Source organism: Python bivittatus, unplaced genomic scaffold (assembly GCF_059951505.1).
Source record: "Python bivittatus isolate LINGU-HERP-01145 unplaced genomic scaffold, Pbiv_v1 ctg000020_np1212, whole genome shotgun sequence".
NCBI lineage: Eukaryota > Metazoa > Chordata > Lepidosauria > Squamata > Pythonidae > Python > Python bivittatus.
This window is the reverse complement of record NW_028277030.1, coordinates 80106371-80129379: the sequence shown is the minus strand read 5'-3', so window position 1 is coordinate 80129379 and position 23009 is coordinate 80106371. Positions and strand designations below refer to the sequence as shown.

Genomic DNA, 23009 nt, shown 5'->3' with positions numbered 1-23009 from the left:
TGTGGCTGTTTTATAATCTGAAATGTATTTTATTGAAATTAAGCTCTGCTGATATTAAAGGGATGCCTCAATTGATGCACCAAGATTGTGGCCAGATTTTGCAAGATTAGCACTCCATCCCCCCAACCCCAAAATCTCCCATCTTAAACTATCAGGCAGTCTTTGTATGTTTTGAAAAATGTTTCTACTCTATTAAAATACCCAGCATTCAAATATTGATAGTTCAGTTCTCTTGATTCTCTTTGAGAAAACTGTGTGATTGTTATTTATTTGACAGAGAGGTGACTCAAAAACTGCCCCATATTTTTTGGTTAATAAAAACCTCAGAAATATTTTATTTACCATTCTGAGGAAAAGCAGAAACACTTTAATTACAAGGGAAAAGATTGTTCTATAACCTGTTATTACCACTTTGTACAATTTTGAAGACGACACGTTAGATATAGCTGATGTTTGAACCTTCTCTTTATTCTTAAAAAAATAAAGAAAATGAAAAATCATCTTGTGAAGAAAAATTGTCCACGGTTAATTACTGAACACTCAGAAATATTCAGCAGTTTCTGATGTCTTCTTCCTTATCATAAATGAAATCCAGTGTTAGACTATCACCAATAAATGTACCATTTGGAGAAATGTTTGTAAATAAAATCTGGCTAAACTTTTTTTTTCCTTTTTATTTTGTTGTCATAAATCTTGATGCATTGGACTGCTAACCTTGATAACCACTAACCTTTCATTTCTTCATATGACAATAGCAATAATTACCCTCAGTGTAGAGGATATATCAATTAAATGTCTGTAAAAGATACACATGCACTTACTTCATGACTATACAAATTTAGGATTATTTCAAAGAAATATCCACTATGATCAAGAAGCTTACTTGACATAATTATTAGAAGAAACAGCATATAAACAATACTCCCTGGCCGGTCATCTCAACTCACTTGAATGAATTCCAGCTAAGCTGGGTTATTTCTAGGTCACTCTAAGGTAACACAGTTGCTGTGTCAATGTTACCAATGTCAGGCCCAGAAATAAATCAAGAATTCGTACATAGGCTTTAAGTTCTACTTATACAGCTGTAAGGAGATTAATTGCTCTTTGGATTGAAGGTTTCTGTATTGTGGGAGCAGAAAGTGAAAGCACACTGTAATTAAATCCAGCAGATTGGGGATAGCGGGCATAGTGATACTTTAATTTACATAATCCCTATCCAACAAGGCCAGTGAAGGGCACTAGCCCAGGGAAGGCTGGATTGGATGACCTAACAGTCTAGTTCAATATAAAGCAAGTTTACCAGTCAGATATGAAGTTCTGCGACAACATACAGCAGGACATTAATTATATCCTGCAGGACTGCTTACTCTAACCAGAATCAGACCTAATGGGTGATCTCAGGAGAAACTACTCCTAGTTCTCCACTTTTGAGACATAAAGGGACCTGGGGCCAGAAGACATTGATTTTTCATAGCAGCACCATTTCCGTGGAACAATCTCCCAGTAGAGATCAGACTGGCCTTCTCTCTGATGGCATTCAGGAGGGTGCTGAAAACCAAATTACTGCCGAGATCATTCTAGACATTTGTCCATCTTTTCCTCCTCCCTCCCTCCCTCTCTTTTTTTGGTCTCCGTAGTTATGATCTGTTTTTTCACTTGTTTTTTATCTGTAATACTTACCATGCAGTGAATTGAGATGATGATGGTGATGGTGATGATAATGATGACGATAAATAGAAGTAGTAATAAATAGTAGCAATTAAAGTAGTAGTATTAGGAAACTGCCAAGAAGCACTTGGATTGTGGTGGGATACAAAAAACCCCCCCTAATCATTGGGTAATCATTGCATCAAGAGAAATTTAATGTCTTTGATGGACAGGCCAATAGAACTAGGCTGCAAAAATCTGGATGTCTACTAGATTGCAGCAACTGTTTCTCTTTGCTGCCATTAATGCCCATCTGCAACCCAGATCTGGTAGCTCCAATGATGATATGTCTTTACCTTTGTTTTATAAGTACATCACTGATTGCATTTTTACCCCAGAACATTCTCAGACAGCCTTTTGTTTTGAAAGGCCTTTAAAATGATTAAAACATGTAAAGTTAAAATAATTAAAATACGATAATATAATGCCACATGTAATTCCTGTTTTACATACTTTCCTTGAGATTCTTTAGGGGCATTACTGAACACTCTATACTAAAACAATAACAAATGAATTAGTGTAAAAATAATGTTGCAACTGATTGTGAGCAAAGAGTTATACAGTCAGATCAAAAAACCACAAGGGTACTTTGCTGAATTGTATTATAAATATGTCTTTAATAGGCAGGCTTGCATAACTGTAATAATACCCATTTCCCCAAAGACTCATTCAATTCTGCCCACTTCATCCTGCCTTTCCCTTCAAAATTTTGACAGTATTCCATTCATCATTTTGGCCAAGTTACCTATATTGTAAATACTTTTACAGTTTGGATGATGACAAGGGGGCTGTTACCTTGACTAGGAGCACCCAAGGGTTTTGAGTATGTCCAGTGAGCCTTCTTTTGTTTAATCTTTTTTTCTTTAAATATCAGACACTGTCATGTAACAAACTGCCAAGGAAATACAAAGGAACTCATTTAATCAAGCCAGGGTTCCATTTATAGAAACATTGTTTTATGCTTTCCCTATATATTTTCAGTGTCAGACATGAAAAGTAATTAGCACACAAGTCTTTTTAACAGTATACATATCCACAAGTTTTCATAAACAACTAGCATCCTCTTTCTCACTGCAATACAAATTCTGTTGAGCCTCCTTCTTTGATCACATCATGACTTTTACTCTCACCAAAGCTGTTTATTTACAAACATGCCTCTACTATATAATGATTCTTATCTCTATCTTTATCTTATTTATAATGGTTAATTAATTTCCATACATATATGTCATTATTAAATGTAGCAGTAGATGGTGCCTTTCGTATTTGCCCACAATCCTTATAAGGAAGTTTAAATTATGCATTTTTAAGACTACAATAGATAGGCTTGTTTGTTTGGTTTTTTTGCTAATGTTGCACTTTTTTTTAAGGACATTGATTTTTCATACACGAATTGCCATTTCAATGAGGTAAGAGTTTACAGATAATCAAATCTGGGCTGTGCTGGGAATGCAGCAGTAAACACTCAAAATTGGCAGACTGTCAGATAGAGTGAGACAGAGTTCCTACAGACTTCCTATTTTCACATAAGATATGATAAAATGGGGTAGGAAGGGTGAGATGAAGGCCATTATGATTATCTAGAACCATCCCAGTCCTCCTTCAAGTCAACATTAATTTCTATCTCTCTGGCAATCTTATATGCATATATAAATACACTGGAACTTAATAGACCTACACAGATTTTTCAGTGATGACCAGAACGCCTCTATGGATAAGCAGCATGAAGTCCATCCTGGCTAGCTTGGTGGAAGGATCCTATGTGCATGAATAAGAAGACCTTAAAGCAGCCATGTCATTTTGTTAGCATACCCACCATAGGCTCTTATAATTCTAAATGTGCTACCAGTCATTGCTTATCCCTGACACAAAATTAAACAATGAAGATGCACATTGTTCACAGTTGTATTCAAAGAACGATTAAGTTAATGTCAATTAAATTAACATTACTTAGATTTATTAATATAAAAACAGTATCTGAACAGTTCTTGCCAAAATGCCAGTAAAGTATTGTCCATGAAGGTAAATGAATGGGCAAGAATCTTTGAATAAAGACCATGGGCCAAAAGGGTGATAAGTAGAGCCTGACATAGAATTTGGGCTCTATATAGAGTTACCTGGACTGAGTTTGAACCTGTGATTCCCAAAGAAATGGGCAAGATCTTCCAAACTGTGAGTTTGGCCACCTGCTTATTAGATTCTAGTCCTCTTGGATAGTTAAGGCTGCCTGGGATATGACCTGTAGTGGGATCCATGTTATGATGTCAGCTTTCTGAGGGAGGCGGTGGTCCATCCTGCTCTGAAGGAAGCAGTGGTGTTTACCCTTGCTGGAACCAACAATTCTGGACAATTATCATACAGTGTCCAACTTCCCCTTTTTTGGGATGGTTGTTGAGAAGGTATTCAGACAACAGTTGCAGAGGATCTTGGAGAAAACAGATTATCTAGATCCATTTCAGTTAGGTTTCAGAGCAGGGTACAGTGCAGAGACAGCAATGGTCATGATTGTTGCTGGCCTTTGGTGGAGCTGGGATGGGGATGGTACATCTCAGCAGCTTTTGATTCTATTAGCCATGGCATCCTTCTAGACTAGCTACAGATTTTAGGGGGGGGCACTATGTTATGGTGGTTCTCCTTTCTCTGTGGTTGGTTCCAGCTGGAGGTGACAGTGGGGAGAAGTCATATCCATGGCTCCTCACCTGTGGGGTGCCTCAGGGCCTGACGCTCTTGCCCCTCCTATTTAACATCTACATGACACCACTGGTGAAGTTACCCATCAGTTTGGAGTCTGCTATTGTCAGTAAGCAGATGATATCCAATTGTACATCTCGACCCCTGGCTGCCCAGTAATGCTGTCAACATCTTGACCCAGTGTCTGGAAGCTGTGCGGATCTGGATAGGGACAAATAACTACACTTAATCCTGACAAGACTGAGTGGCTGTAGTTATTTGGGATTGTTCATCTTTGCTCTTAGATGGGCTTGCACTTCTACATTCATGTCCGGTATGCCATGTTACATTCATGTAAAACCACTGCTTTGCAAGCTGACTGCCAGTTATTTAGAGGACCACCTATCTCTAACAGTTTCTACCTGCCCAGTAAACCTAGGAAGCATACCTTCTCCATTGCATCCTCTGCCATCTGAAACAGCATCCCCTTGGAGATCCATATGGTTCCCACCCAACAACAACTTCATTCCCAGGCCTGGGGGCAGGGTGGCTATTGAGCCTCTATTAGATTTCTTGAGATGTATTGGGCTGTTTTGTTGTTGTTGTTGTTTCATTTTATTTTTTTCTACTTTTGAGATGTAAGCTACCCAGAGTTCTTCAGAGTTGGGTGGCCTCTAAATAAAATAAAAATTAAAAATAAATCACTGCAAGATGAAAAACCTCATGAAGAAATCTAAGGACAAAATAAATGAATAAATAGAATTCAAGGATTCTTGTTTTGGAATCATCTTATTAGTAGCTCTTCACATATCTCTCCAAGAGGCTTTAGTTTAGCCGTTATGTAAAAGTAAATAGGAAAAAAAGCAGCAGCAGCAGCAGCAATCAAGAGGTTCAAGTGATTTTGTCTCATAATTCTATCTGTGAGAATACAAACATAATACACTGAGGAGATTCATTACACATTTCTTCTCTTCTGATTTTTATATTATGGTAGTCTAATGGAGAATTGCAATTCTCAGAAATGGCCACTGTGTTCATGCAGAATTGCACATTATAAGCAACCAAGTGGCCCATGGCATCAGCAATATAGACTTTGATATATAGTATAAGGCTAAAAGAATGAGTAACTGAATGAGTAATTTCTTACAGAAAAGTAAAAATGTACATGCAAACTACAGGTATTGCTTGGATATTATTCCAAGAAAGGCAAATGAGCATATTTCCACCCACTGTAGTAGGATTATACAATATTGCAAACCAACTTTTTGGGACCAAAAGATCAGTCTATTGTCTCAGTTTCCTATAAAACCAGTATCCTTACACATGACTACAGTAAATGAATACTGAAACAAGGAGCTTGTATATTCAAATAAGACTCATCTGAAGTGAAGCAGAAATCTTCTGAATGTCTCTAAATCTGGTTCCTCTCTAAGCTTTGTGGGAAATTTGGAGGGATACAGAAATACAAAGAGTATGTCTCCAAACTGTCTATACCTGTATAAAGAAAATGCTAAGGAAAGGAGAGTATAATTTGGTAAACACTGACTGAATTTTCCAGTCATGGAATAGCTTTACCAGGTTTACCAGGACTTGCTGTATACTACAGTTATTTGTAGTAGAAATGTAGTAGACAGCTTCAGTATTTACCCTGCATTTTGTGACTGTTTTATGATTTCTAAAAATCTTGCCTGACAGCACCTTGTAAGAAGTCCACACATTAGCTCAAGGACAGGAAGGGAGAACTACTGTTTTCTCTTTTCCTACTGGACATAAAGTTCAAGCTGGACATTCTCTTGCTGCCTAAGAAAAGGAGGGAGAGGAGTACTTTGTGGATTTTGTACACAAATAGAGTTTTATGGTTGCACCAAACACTCCTCTTTCATTTCTGTGTGTGACATTGCCTTTTGAAACATCTGAACCTTTAAAGGTTCTCCTTGCATTATAGTAGTGTACACTACATTATATTGTCACATAATTTTTCAATATTTATTATGCATCTTTCTATAGTTTCTATGGGGAGTATCCAAGATACTCTAGAAATATCTGTATTTCCCTACAAAGATTGGACCAAGCAGTTTGACCTCCAGGTAGGAAATCAAGCTTCTATAATAGCTCCTCCCTTGAATTCTGTTTTGTTTCTTTCTTCTTCTTGTTGTTGTTGTTTGAACAGGTCTCTGTCACTGAAGGAGGCACTTGCTGAAGAAAGGGTGGATCAGCATTCCCATTGCTTCCTCATTATAGACATGCTCTCGCCCAAAAGGAAAGAACTTTATACTAGCCTTGGAGCTGGCAGAATAGGTTTCTCTCTAGAGTTGATTTTTAGGCCAGACTTCTATTGGCCTAAAAATTGCATTGTGGGCCCTGGCTGAATATTACAATGCAGAAGTGCTAGAAATTGATTATAATAAAACCGTGGAGCTTGGATACACATCTTTACAAACTGGACCGAATTGTTTTTATCACCAGCAAGGCAAACTCCCCGGGTCCTTTTCTGATAACTTTTGTTTCATCTTGGCCCAAGGCAATACATAAGAAACTGGAACTTGTAGGTTTTCCTTAATTCAAGTGTGCATGCTAGGGCATGAGCATGCAGTAAAGGCAATGAAGCAATGTCTTAAGGACACCGATACTCAATCAGATCTGATGTCCCGCCCAAAAAGATGTAGTTCGCACGCTTCACACCCCTTCCAGACCTACTAGATACTTAAGTCAATTTACTGTACCCACACTCAGGAGGGCCCTAACCCCCATGCGCTCCCATTGACTGTGAGATGGGAGACGTACAGGCATTCCATTTGAATCTAGACTTCACCCATGCAGAGAAGGAGCCACTGAAACCTTGAGACATGTCTTATTATGCTGCTTGTTTTATGCTCACACACCTTGAGCTGATAACTCCACACCTAACCACATTCCCCAGTCATTTTGACCAATTTTATTTCTAACTGTTGCTTTCTGGCTCATGACTTTATTTCTTTAAATGTGGCCAAATTCTGTCTTATAATATGTAAGGTGCACGGCAGTTTGACTGACATGCTTAATTAATTTCATAATTAAGATTAGTTTCATGTATGTAATGTGTTTTACTTCCTAAACGGTTTACCTGTCATTTTGCAATTTTTCAGGTTATGTCAAACTGATGTGATGTATTATTTTTGTAGTGATTGCCCACAAATCTGATGGCTAAGGAGATCTTTTTTTTCCAAAGTTCCTGACTGAAAATAATTTTCTTACATAGAACCCCCCTTTGCCTATACATTTTGGCAGGCTTTAACCATTTTAATCATATGAGGGGGCAACTATGCCTATAAATATTATCCAACTTTTCTAAGAGGTGATACAAAGAGACTGCTCTTATATAAAATTTAAAGGCACCCAGCACTAAACGCTCTGCACTTTTATCCAATGCTAATAAAAAGAAGTGTTTATGGCCACTGATTTCTAGGAACAGTCATGCAAAGCAGCAAAGTTTTAATTCCACAGCAAGATTTGTATTTGTTCCCAAATTAAGCATTGAGCTAAACTGGGTTCCGAGCATCAGGATTCAAGCACAGACTTGTCATCGGGCATATCCTTTGTCCATGGGACATTGTCCATTTACAAGATCCAGATTCAATTTCCCACATAATAGCTAGAGCTAGAAAATATCTTGCCTGAAATGCTGGAGAGCCACCACTGATCAGTATTAATAATTCTGGGCTAGATGGATCAGTCATCTGACTTGATATAAGGCAGTTTCTTAAGACTCTGTGTGAGGACGCGAGAATGTGAATAATCTATAAAACTAACCAGTTATGTTAAAATGTTAATATAAGAATAGGAGGGTAATCAATCTTTCATGAACTTTTTAGAGCTCTACCATTTACACATCTATTAAATACTTAGTAACTTTATGATTTTCATCTTGTGCATTACCAGATAAAAGAGGATGCAGAACATGCTGCAGTCCAGAACCAAAATGAGTACGCTATACTAACAAAGATCGTGAACATTTATGTCTCTCAGTCTAACTATAATTTGCTTTAGCATATTCAATATTTCCCACTGTTACCTTCTTGCTTTGTTCAAAGAACATACGTAGTGATTCAAAATGGAAGCTCACTAATTATTTACAACCCAGTATTTAAACTGCAAAATGACTGTTAAACTTCACAGCAGATCAGCTTCGATAATGCGAGCAAGGCATTTTTTCCTAGTGGTAGGCGGTCACATATCAAGCAACTATGTGCTAGAACTTGTCCTGTACTATCTGTTCAAAGAGAACTGCGCAAGAGTATTTCAAGCTCTGACACATACTACTTTGTGCAAAAACATCCACAGGAGTATTACAAAAAAGACAGCAATGATGTTTCAGCAAACCCTGTGTCAAAGGAAAGTGTTCTCCTGCATCAGTAGGCATAAAGTGAATGATCATGTTTTAAATAATCAGTATCAGTAGCATTAATACTGATTTTCAGCTCTGGCATTCAGGATTCTACCTAGTTCTTGTAGATCAAGATTGAAGGCTTCACTGTTCCCTGGGTTCTTCTCAGTATCTTTATTCCTCTTCTCAGAAAGACTTTCCCCTCAACCCCCAGATACTGCAATCTTCCATGCAAGCTCCTGAGGATATACTACTACCACTCTAAATCATAATTAAACTAGTAAGAAATCCCCTTAACTCCAAAATCTGGAACCTCCTTTAAAAGTTCTCTTGGTTATGAATGTTAATAATATTTCTTTCCTGCCCTTCCCTTAAAAGCAGAAGAACATCCAAAGAAACCTCGTGTAACGCTAAAGCTGGTAAAGTGGGAGTCAGCAATTCTTAGGCCAGGCAAAATTGTTATGTTATCACGGAACAGGTATCCCTGGTGCTTAAGGCCAGGAAAACAACAGCCAAGTCTATTGCCTTGAAATACTGGGAGGAAAGGGGTTATTCTCTCCATTGTCTTGCAGTGGGCAGATATTCTGTCTATGTGTAGCTTTTTTTCCCATATTAAATAATGCAACTTATATAACCATGCCAAATTTGTGGAGCTTCAGCTGTTACTGAATGCAGGGGTGAGTTTATGGAGAGTAAGAATTTATTGCCATGCCATGTGAAATCTGACACTTGCTGGGTACTACTGAAGGTTCATAATGATCAATCAAATTTCAAGAGTGTACATCAATCATTCTGAAAATGATTCAAAAGTGCTTCAGATATCACATGAGCATGAGCACAGCACCTCTCTGCTCTTCATTAAAGTTGAACACATGTTTTCAACTTGTGAACAAGCCTGGGAAAAAAGTAGCTTCTGTAAGGAGTCAACTGTTTAAAGTTAATGCAGAATTTAAAGCAGCCACCATTTTTTTAAAGCTGAAGCATGAAAAAAGATGGGCTGCTTTAAAGAACAGCACAGAGGAGCTGTGCTCATGGAAGGTCCAAAGCGCTTCTTCCAAATATTTTCAAACTGTGCATAGTCCTATCGGATTCCTCTAGGAAAGCTTTCTCTCCCACTGTTCATCCCAGCAGATGGTATTCAGTGGCATGTTGCCTATAAACATAGGAGGCTCAATAAAGTATTCATGACTAACAGCAATTTATGGATTTTGTCCAATTCCCTATTAAAGCTATCAAAGCTAGTGGGCTTTTACCATATGGCAGTGAATTATGCAAAATTGAACAAGTTTTTTGCCTGTCCTCCGTTCTACTGAACTGGATGATCTAGAGTTCAAGTACCGAAAGCGATAGTTCTCTCAGAACATTTTCTTCACTCTACACACACTACTGTAAACTTTTTTCTTCTTTACCATGGGCCTTATATTTTTCAAAATGCAAAAGATCCAAGCTTCTTAATCTTGTAAGGGAAGGGACCCCCTTATCATTTTGCCTGCCACTTTTCTAGGGGATGTTAAAATAAGACATTATTATGGAGAAGAGGGGATGGAAGATAATGCTCTCCCTCCTTACTCAAATGGAGAGAACGTAATAGGAGAACTAGAGACAGTCTTATAAGCTTTAGGAATTTTGCAGTGGGATGACTTACTTATGACTAGTTCTCTTTAAAAACCAATATACAGAAAGAAACCCTTAGACGCAAAACAAATGCATGCATTTTAAGGGCTTCTTGTTTGTGTGTGCGTGAAAGAGAAAGAGAGAGAGATTTTCTACTTCTGCTTTTGATACTTATTATATCACCAGCTTCAAATACCTGAAGCCAAGAGAGTTTTGTTTTTCCTTTTATTTTGAAAACTCTTATTGAGAAGAACTGCATATGCCAAAATAAGAGTTTGGAACTTCTCTATAAAATGGAAGATAAGTAGATAATGCCATTATTAATTCATGTAATCCTAATTTTCAAGTGTATGTGCTTTCCTAACTGTGAGCCAATAATCTATTTCATACTCAAAAGAAAAGTGAAGGTAAATGTATAAGTAGAGCCTTGAAAGTGAAAAGAGAGAACGTTAAATCATTAAAACAAACAGGGAATCTACTGCTACATTATTATTCTCAGTAAACACAGTCAAGGCCTCTAAGCTAGGGAAAACTTCTGGGTCTGTTTGGGTGTGTGCTGAATGTTGGCCTTTTCCAAATATCAGGACATGTGAGTGTCCTTTATATGAATTCTTATCAAGGTGATTCTGTTCCTAATGTCTACAGGGATTCCATTCAATTTTGAGAAAGTAAAGTTCAGTTCATGCAATAAGATGCCTACCTCCTCCTTCTCTTGGTCCATCTTATCCCAATATGCAGCAACTCCCCAATATTTTTCCAAAAATTTTGGCATTCTGCAGAGCAGTACAAGGGGAAGGGGAGATGCATTCTCTCAGCCTGTGCTTGATGGACTGAGTTTATTGTTGTTGTTTTGCTTCCTATCCCATTTTTCTTTCCATTGGGTATATTATTTGATCGGAGCCACAAATGTTTTATATCAATTAAAGGAACACAAAGCAAAATAAACAACATACAGACTACAACTCTTAACACATTATGTAACAAGAGATATAACTTTGGATTTAATCTCCAAGCTGCTGTTGATAGCAATGCTAAGGTTTAAAGATGGAATGTTTAATATTTTGATTTAGTTTATTCTATTTTAGATACATTAGCAAGCCTGATCTGAGGATTACAGGGAAAAGATACTATTTGTTGCCTTGTCATAAATATCACAAGCAGATCTCATTTATTTTTCCCTAGAGAACATCACTTGATACTGAAAACTGAAATTTCTTTTCTAGTATAGAGTATGATATTCTTCAACTTCTAATATATTTATGAGAACATCTAATACTTTTTTATGATTTAACCCTTATAAGTAGACTAATATTACAGAAATAAAACAGGGAACTAGAGACAATGTCAAAACTTATGAAAAATTATAAAAAGACTAGTATTTTGGGGCAATTAAATAGAAATAATAGTTTAAACAAACCAAAGTCCCTCCAGTTTGAATGTGATAACAAACTCTGATTAATTTTAAATGAAAAACTGATACTTTTGCTACCTTTATATCCACTCTGCAGAAGGAGAAAAATGGGGGAAAAAATAAATCCAAATATGTATTGCTTCCTGAACATGCTTCACTGAATCATGATTGAGCATTACAATTGATCAGGTTTAGGAAGAACATTTTGCATAGGGGAAAAAAACTCAAAACATTTCCACTGAAGTTGTTCTTTCCTACTCAAACAGATGTAAAATTTAGTGATAAAAATGCATCTGTCATGGGAGCTTTGCAAGATATATGCTAACTCAGTTTGACTTATTGCTCCTAATAATCTATATACTTGATTACCAGGCCTAGATCTGCACAGAATGTTAGCATATTAATTCTGCCCTCCTTTTTTTCATCTTATACAGCCACAGTTTCTCTGACAAGCAAGAGGAAGAACAGAAGGAAATCAATTTAGAAATTGCAGGTCCTGATGGTATCCATTATGGTACCATATGTGGTTCCTCTGTTGTCAATATGTACTGTATGACTTTGTTTGCAACTGACCACAGTTCTTTAATAAACAGAATAACTTAGTCTTTGGAACAGAGATATTTAATGCAATAATTTCAACAACCAATTTACTGAATGTATATACTGAAAGACACAAGTGTAAGCTTTAGCCCTAATGCTATTTCCTGATGCTATTGTGTCATCTAATTCAAACAATATTACTCTCTCAAGACAGCAAGCATTTTCTGTTTAACCGACAATTCCCTACATCAGTTTAGAGGAGGAAATCATTGTACTGTTTCTATTTTCCATAATAATTCAATTGTACTGCTTTTGGGATTTTATTCAGTAAACATTGTCAATGACCACAGTTAAGATGTAGAGCTAAGCTACCATAAAGTTTCTTTCTTGTGTCAAATTTGATTCTGTGATTATCCGTAATCTATGCTCACCTCCCTCCATAGAGCGAATTATACTTAATGGAAAGGATAATTCCAAAGGAGACAATACAACATAAAACCTTATCCTGCTATGAGCAGCCTTTTTCAATTTAGTCAATGAGGCTTAACATCAGACAGAAAGGGGGAAACACTAAACATTTCCCAGCAGTACAGACAGCATTACTAACATACCCCTACTTAGAGAATCTTATACATAAAAATTTATAAGGCTGTGTAAATTGTGGCTTCTGTATAAGCCATGGAACAAACGAGGTAATTCTGTGATTATATGTAATCTATGATCCCCCAATCCTTAAGGTAGCCTTTTAAAAAGTCTTGTCCAGCAATCACATTATTTCTATTGTATAGCCTCATTTTTCACTATGATGAACCTTTGACGTGTTAAGGCAGATATCCTTAGATAGGCAATCTGCATGGTTGCAGCAAACGCTCCTCTCCAGTTGAGGATGTCGTGTTTGGGCTGTACTTTATAACACAAAAAACATCTCTCTGCTTTCCATTAAAGCACAAGCAGCATAAGCCACGTCCTAGCAAACTTCTGATTTTTAAAAAATGGATTAAAAATATTAAGTTTCTTTCTCATTAAAAAAGAGCCTTTAAAATTAAATGCTACCTCAACATTGTGGAAATGATACAATCTCATAAGAATGAATAAAAGGCTGCCTTATGTTCATGCACACTGTGCTAACTACCAGTTAAGCATGGACTCCTATTTCAATATTGCATCTTGTGAAAATGGGCCTTTCCAGCCTATCATTGTTCGCTTTTTGAAATCCCCAGTTATTGTTTCTATTGAAGTAAGATGATAAACACACTAGCTATGTTAGTGGTAATTCTAAAGATTACATAAATATGTTACACTGAGTTCTGAATGAAATGTGTTTTAGTGATCAGATCAGAATTACTGTTTAAATCATATTTGATGGACTATCAGTGGAAAACATGATTTAAATCAAATCAGTGAGTTAAATCAGCATTTTTGCTTGGTGATTTACTATGTGTGTTCCACCTCTCCGCTCTCCCTACTAGAGTTTTCACCCTTAAACTACCTTATCCATATTTCTCTTTCTTTGGATTGGGGTTAACTTTTTTTTTCAGAATACGGTCCACATGGAAGTACTTTGAGAAGTCCATGATCCTACCATATTGTCAATCTGGATTCCCTTCTCACCAACTTTACAGCTGTCCAGAACATTATTCTCCAACAGACAGTTGTATCTGGGTTATATCTCATTCAGGCCCAAGTTATAAAATGAGATGTATCTTTGCAAAATGTATATACAGTACTCATTCATTTCTGTGCAACTACAAAAGATTCAGCCACCTGCTATTCTTTATAGTTTGTCAACCTACAACAAATCAGATATTATTTCATCAATTTTCAAGAATGTGTTGGATTTCCAGAGGTAGAAGATTAAAGAACAGTACACATGTTTTTAAAGAACTAATTAATTTTAATATGTTAATAAGATCTGCTTTAATTACATCTTTATTTTGGATTATATTTTGAACAGTAAACCAATGTTTTTGGTTTGAAAGTAAGTATTGTCATTTCATGGGAAACATTCAAAACTGAAAAGCAACATTTCTTTCTTTAGCAGATGGATAGTATTGGGCAATATGTCAAATTCTATTAAGTAGACTCACAAATGTTTGGTATCCTTACAAAATGCTGATAACATCACTGTCCAAGCGTGCTTCCATATCACAAATAAAGACTTCTGGGTTTCTTCTACAAATACACTAAATACATACAAAGAACCAACGTTTAATCTGAAAAGCACGTACACGTATATGCACATACGGCTACAGAATATGCTATGAAACATCAACTGTTTTCTGATACTTCAAGATATACCACATGTGTGAAAGGAAAGACTTTAAATTCCATTCAGTTTTGTCTTAATCCTTTCCATTGTTCCACATACTGTGAATCTGCCACATCTTTTGAATGTTATATGCTAGATTTATATCCTTCCTGACTAGAGGAGCTCAAGGCTCAATATCTCCCTTCATTTTATCCCCACAAGAACAATATGATGTAGGCTGGGCAGCCATTACAAGGGAAGGGACAGAGGAAATTTTATTCCTAGCCTCACTTCCAACCCTGCAATCGCAACCCAAGTCTCTGGGTGTCAGACTGCTGAAGGCCGTGGATTTAAGCTAGTTCCTTTGAATGCCAAGTAGAATATAATAGAATAATGCCTATTCTGCAGGAGCTATATTGGCTGCCAACAAGCTTCCAGACCAAATTCAAGGTGATTATAGGTAATCCTATAATCCTATATGGTACAGGCCCTCCTCACCTTCAGGAACTATACGCTCCAGAAGAAATCAGCCTCTCAATGAGGTTTAGCTGGGAGGGGATCCTATGTATACCCACCTCTTCAGTATATGAAGTCCATAGGATGCCCTTCCCAATAATCCCTATCCTTTTATCCTTTTAGAAAAGGACTGAAAACTGTCCTATTCTGTGATGCATTTGGAATGGAGGGTTTTCAGTAGAGGATATCAGTAAATATAAATGAGATCTCTTTGTTTTATCTTGATTTTATTTGGTGTACTGTGTTCTTTACTTATAGTTTTATTACTGTAAGCTGCCTAGAATCTGTTGAGCATGCAGCATACACATTTTCATAAATAAATAAACACATATCTATTTTTTTAAAAAAAGTTGAATTGATTTATAAATCCCATGTAACATTCTCTACAGAATAAAACCCATCCAAGAACACTCTTTATTTTTCATTTTGAAAGATAATATATAAGCACTAAAGACAAGAACTGGATTCAAATTGTTAGATTTACAAGCTAAACATATGAAGCTCTGGAGACTACCCAAACAAAATTATTCCTAGGTGTTGATGTGCATTTAATAAAAATTCAATGTTGTAATTATCTTCCTATTACTCCCCCAAAGAGTATTAGTACTCATAATCATAATATTTCTCATCCAATTATTTTAATGCTGCAGAAAGACAGATGGGGACAGCAGCCAATCGCTGCACCAGATCATTGCCTTCTGATAGATTTTTTTAAATTAGCCTTTATTTCACAAGTGAAAAAATGCAACACTACTCTTCAGATAGAAAATAGCAATACTCCTTTTCAAAATAAAGAGCATTGTTGATTAAACCAGTAGTAACTTTAATTAAATTAAGAAGTAAATGCTCTCTTCCTCTTTGTTTCCAAATAACGTCAAGTTAATCTTTTAAAACCTGTCATCTGTAATTGGTCTATTAAGAAATGCCAAAATAAATTTCTTGCCACTATTTAGTTAAGCTAATCCATCTCCCAAAGTAGTCAATCTAAACCCCAAGCAACTTTGTATGGTAAGAGACTTATGAATCACATGTAGTCCATGTTTTCAAAAATGGAATGTGTAACTCAACAAAACTGTGAATGCATAGCTAATTATTGAATATTTCATGCCAATTCAATAAATATACCTGCCTGGCTGATGATTATTTTCCATCTTCATCATACTTAACATCAAGAAATAAAAGTAATTCTACTTTGCCATACACAGAGACAGTGCTCTTTTCTCAAAAAAGCCTTGCATTTGTAAAGAGCAGTCTTCAATAAAGAGCTTGATCAAGGATTTACCAATATAACCTTTTGATAGCTTTCATCTATTCTGCCCTTTCAAAAACACAGTGGCTTTATCCATGCTATCATATGCTGAAAATGTAAGTAATTGACCCTCTTGAGATAATGGGAGAGAAAAGATTGACATCAGCTACAAAACTCTAACCCTAGATTAACATGAAACCACACAATTTACATCTCCTTGGACATAAGAAAACCCCTCCTGTTTGAGGTGGAGGGAGAAAGAAGGATGCTGTAATACACACACATGTAAAGCATATACTTTTTATGTGATCCAATAACTTTACTGTAAACTGCAACAGTTTTCACACTGACCAACATTATGTTCATTTCAGTGAATCTGCCCTCTTCAGTATTATTTCAGATGAAGAAACTATTACTAGCAGAAAGCTTATGACAGCTGAGCAAATGAAAAACACCACAAATCTAGATAATGCATTTGATAAATAATATATCTTCTCTTAAAATGCGTATGTTCATCACTGCCAAAAGAAAATAAAACCTTAGAAGAAAAGTGATAACACAAATAAATTACAAATTAGCCTCCTCCTTCCTTCCCCCACTCCTCAATGAAGGTTGTACTGAGAGAGATCTTGTGGCCTAAGTATTATTTAACAGAATAAAAGCAGACAATCAGAAAGGAACATAACAAACCTGTTGCTGTGGATACTGCATTCCTCCCATGGAACCAGGAGTCCGGGTCTGCATTCCCATTGGAAAACGCTGTGGTCCTGGTGGCCCATATGACTGCCCTGGATATGGACTGCCTGGCTGTGACTGGGCATGGGGGCTGTTGCCAACTGCAAACAACTGAGGTCTTTTCATTACCATTGGATCCATTGGGTTGCCCTGTTGATTAGAGGAGGAAAATGATAAAAGCAATGTTTTAATCCACTGCATGAATAATTTTGAAGATCTCTTGGTCAATGCACTTTCAAATAGTCTTCATTCTGAAACGAAATCTAATAACATTTAAAAAAAACAACAACTAGAGTTTAATTTCAGACATTATATAATTCAGTTCCAGAGAAACATGTTCATATAGTTCCACAGCCAGATACATAAGGATGGAACTCCTCAAGGGGGCTTGGTTGACAATGGGGAGATCCTACCAGACAAAAGTCTACGTAGTCTAACTGTTCCATCTTTACCACTGTTCACTGTTTTTTCCCATTTTTTAATTCCAAGTCAGTAAGCAAGTCATACATTACAGTTCACATCAAAAGTTTCTTTTGATTTTTTATTTATTTATTTATTTTATTTAATAGACTTGTCCCCGCCCATCTCCCCACAATGGGGGACTCTGGGCAGCTTACAACAAACTAAAATCAGAAATACATAATTAAAAGTTATAAAAAACCACATTTACAAAGATAAAAGGCTAAAAAATCCAAGAGGCCGATTGAGGCCGCACCAGGCCGCTAAGGGGCCAGCCAACCCCATTTCTGACATCCTCCCTCCCTGCCCCAGGCCAGATGGCAGAGCCAAGTCTTCAAATCCCTCCAAAAGGCCTGGAGTGAGGGGGCCTGTCTCACCTCCGGGGGCAAGATGTTCCAAAGGGCGGGGTCTACAGCAGAGAAGGCCCGCCTTCTGGACCCCGCTCCTTGACTTCAGAAAATAACAACGAAATCCTGATTTTTCTTGGCAGTATGTATAATGCATTTACAGCAGATCACTGCTTCCTTTTTTATTTATTTATTTGATTTATGTAGCCACCTATCTCACACAGCAACTCTGGGCGGCTCACAGCAGGTAAAAGCAATGCAAAATGTGCAAAATGCAGCAACACACACATCAGCTAATATTACTCAGTATGCAGTAAATGGCACAAATATTCTTAAAGTTTTCACAACTCACAGAAAGTGAATGACAATATCTATTCCTTTCTATAGATAATTTATTTAAGTTATTCAAAGTGTTTCTTAAATCTAGGAACGAGCGGTTTCTCTTCACTTTTGTATGGAATTTAGTAATTCAACAGAAGTCAGTATGTCTAGAGGAGAATAACAGAAAAAATGTGCATATCCACATACTCATCTAGATTCATATTCCAAAACTCTACTTTTATCATTGTTGTAGCTGTTTTTAGCAGCAATGGATTCAGAATTTAATGTGGCATTTTAAGTGGATCACAATTTTCCTTTATATGCTGTTTTGTAAGTAAAAATTAAGTGCATAGCTGTTGCCGCAGAGGTCTTTCAACATAAACAAATATTCACAAACTGATTTTCCTGTTTCTAATCACTGTTGCTATCTGAAACCTATTCGTTACAATTCAATATTGAATTCTTTCAGGATTTAAGTTACCAATACGTACAATTATGATGCACTATTTTTCTTCAGACCATTGATTTCTGACTACACCTGGATGCAATCCATAATTTGCTTAATACGTTTTCTTGTACCATTTAATGGACTCTATTAAAAGTCCATTTTAATAATCCTGGATAGGTTCAAGCTCCAGATACCTTCATGCAGCCCACTGGCTACCCCTTTGTTCCGCCCTTCATGTGAGTTATCATTAACTCCCATTATGTCTTATTTGGGATTTATGGCAGCAGCTTTCCAAAGCAGCCAGGATTTAAAAACTAAAATTGACATAGTTTCATATCCCAACTTGATTAGAAGGTCTCAACTGCAGTTTCTTGGCTCTCATGAAACAGAAAGTTAAATTAACCATATATTATTACTTTGTTAGGAGTTGGACTCAGATACATAGTGCTAGCACATACTTCGAATACTAAACTAAATTTGATCATCCAAATGTAGTCTTATGTTTCCTTGTCCTCCTCAGCCTCATTTTTGTTTTCAATATTAGTTTGATTCAAAGTGTCTATTTACTTAGGCTATTTAAATTAATTCATGCTGCAGTGAAATAAGCATAGACAGATACCCAATAGAAAGATGGCTACTGGCATCTTAAAAATTTGATTATGTCCTACTATTGTACAGCAACTCATCTTAAAAATAAATAGGATTCTACAAAATTAAAATCAACCAAAATTATAACACGTAGTAATTATTGCAACATTTTTCAAAGATTCTGTCACAAATTAATTTATAAAAACTGCAACAGCTAAGTGTGCATGAACATCAACATATCTTTGCTAGGAAAATATAGTCCTCAGAGTATATTTATATATGAATATTCCCTCCATAGAGAGCCAGTTTGGTGTAGTGGTTAAGGCGCCAGGCTAGAAACCAGGAGACCATGGGTTCTAGTCCCACCTTAGGCACAAAGCCAGTTGGGTGACCTTGGGCCAGACATTCTCTCTCAGCCCTAGGATGAAGGCAATAGCAAGTCATTTCTGAAATCTTGCTAAGAAAACTGCAGGGTCTTGTCCAGGCAGTCACCAACACACACACACAAAGAATTCACACCATAATCTATACTCACTGTGAATGTAGGCTTAGACTCATGGGTTAAAACTAGAAACATGCAAATAGATTCCTATTTACATAATGGGTTTTTCTCCCTGCAAAATCCCAGTGCAAATTCTCTGCAGATCTCTAGAGATGCAATTATGGAACTTCACAGAGTAGGCAGGATGTGATCAGCGATATCTGTTCTGACAATGTTGCTCTAGTTCTTAGCACTGCATTTTAAAAATTATTCAAACTGGAGCAGATTCAGAGAAGGGAAACAAAAATAAGGGGTTAGAAAAGAAAGTGAGGGAAATGGGAATGTTTAGCTTTGACAACAGAAGACTAACAGAAGACTATGACACTCTTCAAATACATGAAAGAACATCACACAGCAGAAAGTCAAGATCTGTTCTGCACTGTAAAGGAGTGCAGAACATGAAATAATGGATTCAAGTTTGAAGAAGGCAGATCTTGTTTGAATGTTTAAAAACTATCCTAACAGTAACAGTAGTTTGACAGTGAAACCAATTACCAAGAGAAGAGGTGGGCTTCCCTTCACTGGATGTGTTCAAATGAAGGAAAACCTAGAGAAATTTTAATTTGGTTTGCTGAATTGAACAAGTGGTTGGACTTGATCACCTAAATGGCCTCCAACTCCAATGACTGTACCACACTACATGGCCACAGTGGCAATGAGGAGGCTATGCCATATTTCTCCTACGAGTTTTAAAACTGTGGAGCGGTGGAGAGAGGTGCATCTTAAAATATTAAATAGAAATCTATCTCTTTCCTCTGATGGCCTTTACAAAATAAAGCAATGAAATTAAATGTCACGTCCTCAAGTTGTATGCTACACATTTATTCTAATCTTTCTTTTAAAATATTGAGGTTAGAGTATCAACCATTCACTGGTAATTTATACTTTGGTTAAACCTATTATGCCTATGGAGCAAACAAATCACAACCAACATCCCCCACCCCCCTTGTTTTTAATGAACTACACACAACTTGACTTTTCACAGTGCCACTGCAAGGGCACACAGAGGTTAAAATAACATTTAAACCCAATTACATACATTTATCACACCTGATGGCTGAAAGAATTCTATAACTGAGAAAAACTAACTACAGTACTTGGCTTCCTACTGTTGGCCTCAATTTTACTATATTACTTAAGAGTAACTAATATTATAATGTAGTATTTTTAAGTTTGTTCCTCTATCTGCTTCCCTTCTGATTTATTTTTAATCCTGACTCTCAATTACCTTGGATCCATCACATCAAAATCTTCTTGAGATCCACAGAGGGTCTTCAGCCATAAGAGAACAACTGTTCTATTTTTTTTATGATTATATCTGGAGGTTTTATTGTGGGTTTCTTGTCTTTTGTTTCAAGAGTTCTGAACATTTGACTGAGTTGCTTACAAAAACAGATGACAAATGCTTTGATTACCTACCAGGGCTAATGCCAGCTGCATTCCCATATCTCCCCCAAAGGCTGTTCCTGAGGATCAAGGGAATCTCTGGGATGCTGTACAATGGAACATATGGTTGCAACACACAAGGAAACTGTGAGGAATTCATAGATCTTTGTTTTATTTGTAGAAGTACCCAATGTTTTTATTCTGCTATATGATACATTTTATTAGTTTGATACATTATATACTATTTTGTAGACTTCTGTGCAACATGTTTGAGAGGTTTTAAAAAATCATTTTAAATAAAAATGAAAGGCAATACAGAAAGCCACACAATGCAGAAATCCAATAGTATTGTTTAAATATGATAAAACCCACGTCAAGAGGCTCGTATCTGTGTTCATAGTATTTTAAAAAAAACTTTACCTAAGAAATACATTTTCTCATAATTTATTTTGCTGTAAACCAATATAATTCACCTACTTCTAACAGCTATAGCTGCATGAAGATAAACTGCCTAAAAGCAGCACATTTTTAAGTAACTCATGAGTCCTGCCCTAGTTGCAAGCAAGTTCCCCTAGGGAATCTGCATTGATTCATAATATACATTCAGCATTTTGATTTCCAGATTTAAAGTCAAAGTGCCAGATGAACGTTCAGAACATTTTGAATAAGGGCCTAAATTGAGGGTTTAAAAGAGCTGAAAGCTAGAGAATAAATCAAATAAATAAATAAAAGTTAGGAAATTGTTAGTTTCCAAGTATAAACTATCTGATATGTTCTTCCAGAATATTTCCCTGTGATTCTACCTGGATTCACAATGTATAAAATTGACTTTGTTCTCATACAATAAGAAGCAAAATGGCAATCTAGCCTATATTCCCAGAGTTACCAACATATGATGGATGGGCATAAAATATTGCATCAAAACTCACTGAGGCTGATGATGGCTATACTGTATCAAGATACAGCTTTGAATTCTTTGAATGTTCTCTAGCTCAGGATCTGCAAGACTGGTGCCTGTAACTGTAGAGGAATTGCTTTGCTATTGAGTAAGAGTAGAAAAAAAAATTCCCAGCAGTCACACTATTTTCAGTGGTTACCGATAACAGTTCCGATACTGCAGATAACAGTATGTCCTTGTTTCTGCATCTAACAGGTTTTGTGATATACTCAGTGAAGAGATGGGCCCTTAGATACTGTTTCCACCAGCTCTTGCTAGCACGGCCAACAGCAAGGGATGACAGAAACTCCAATCCAACATCATCTCAATGGCCATATGCTGCACATTCCTACCTTAGCACTATGTTGGCTTAGACCAAATATTCCCAACTTAATGGGTACAATCAGGGGCATCTACATAGAGAGAGGGGTTAAAAATGTGGCCATGTGATTGAGGCTGAGATCTTGACTTTGACTCCCCTGCAGAAGAACCTAGGGGCACAGCCTCCCTGCCTTTAATAGAAGTCACATTAACATTGAGAAGAGCAGCTACCTGAGACAGTGTTTACTGTCAAACTGGACTGTGAAAGGCAACTAATTCCATCCACAGAAATATTACAGAAAACAAATCACTCCATTAATACGTTTTGTAGTAAGAGGCAGGGAGAACTTTGGAGGCTAAGTCACACTGGCTTTCACATTGCAGAAGGGCAGGTACAAAAATACATCCACTCTATTTTCTACAGTTATATATTAACATAGAAAAAATGTATGCTGGCCATATATTCTCTGCATTTATGGCAAATTATTAATCAAGTCCCACCTGAAACAATTTGTTAAATTGATTTTAATCACTTGGCCTCTCATGTGAAGCTTTGTATAATCAGCATTTCATTTACAAAATTAATTGCCTGATTGATTCTCAAGAGG

At 36.6% G+C, this 23009-nt stretch overlaps 1 protein-coding gene across 15 annotated transcripts in view; it reads right to left on the bottom strand.

The window, feature by feature from the left end:
• ARID1B (AT-rich interaction domain 1B) overlaps positions 1 to 23009 on the bottom strand; it is a 414597-nt gene that overhangs the window by 359078 nt on the left and 32510 nt on the right. For all 15 annotated transcript variants that reach the window (XM_088142352.1, XM_088142359.1, XM_088142353.1 and 12 more), the window contains exon 2: positions 17009 to 17203. In XM_088142352.1, the coding sequence (XP_087998478.1) occupies positions 17009 to 17203 (195 nt within the window). The remainder of the gene's footprint in view (positions 1 to 17008; positions 17204 to 23009) is intronic.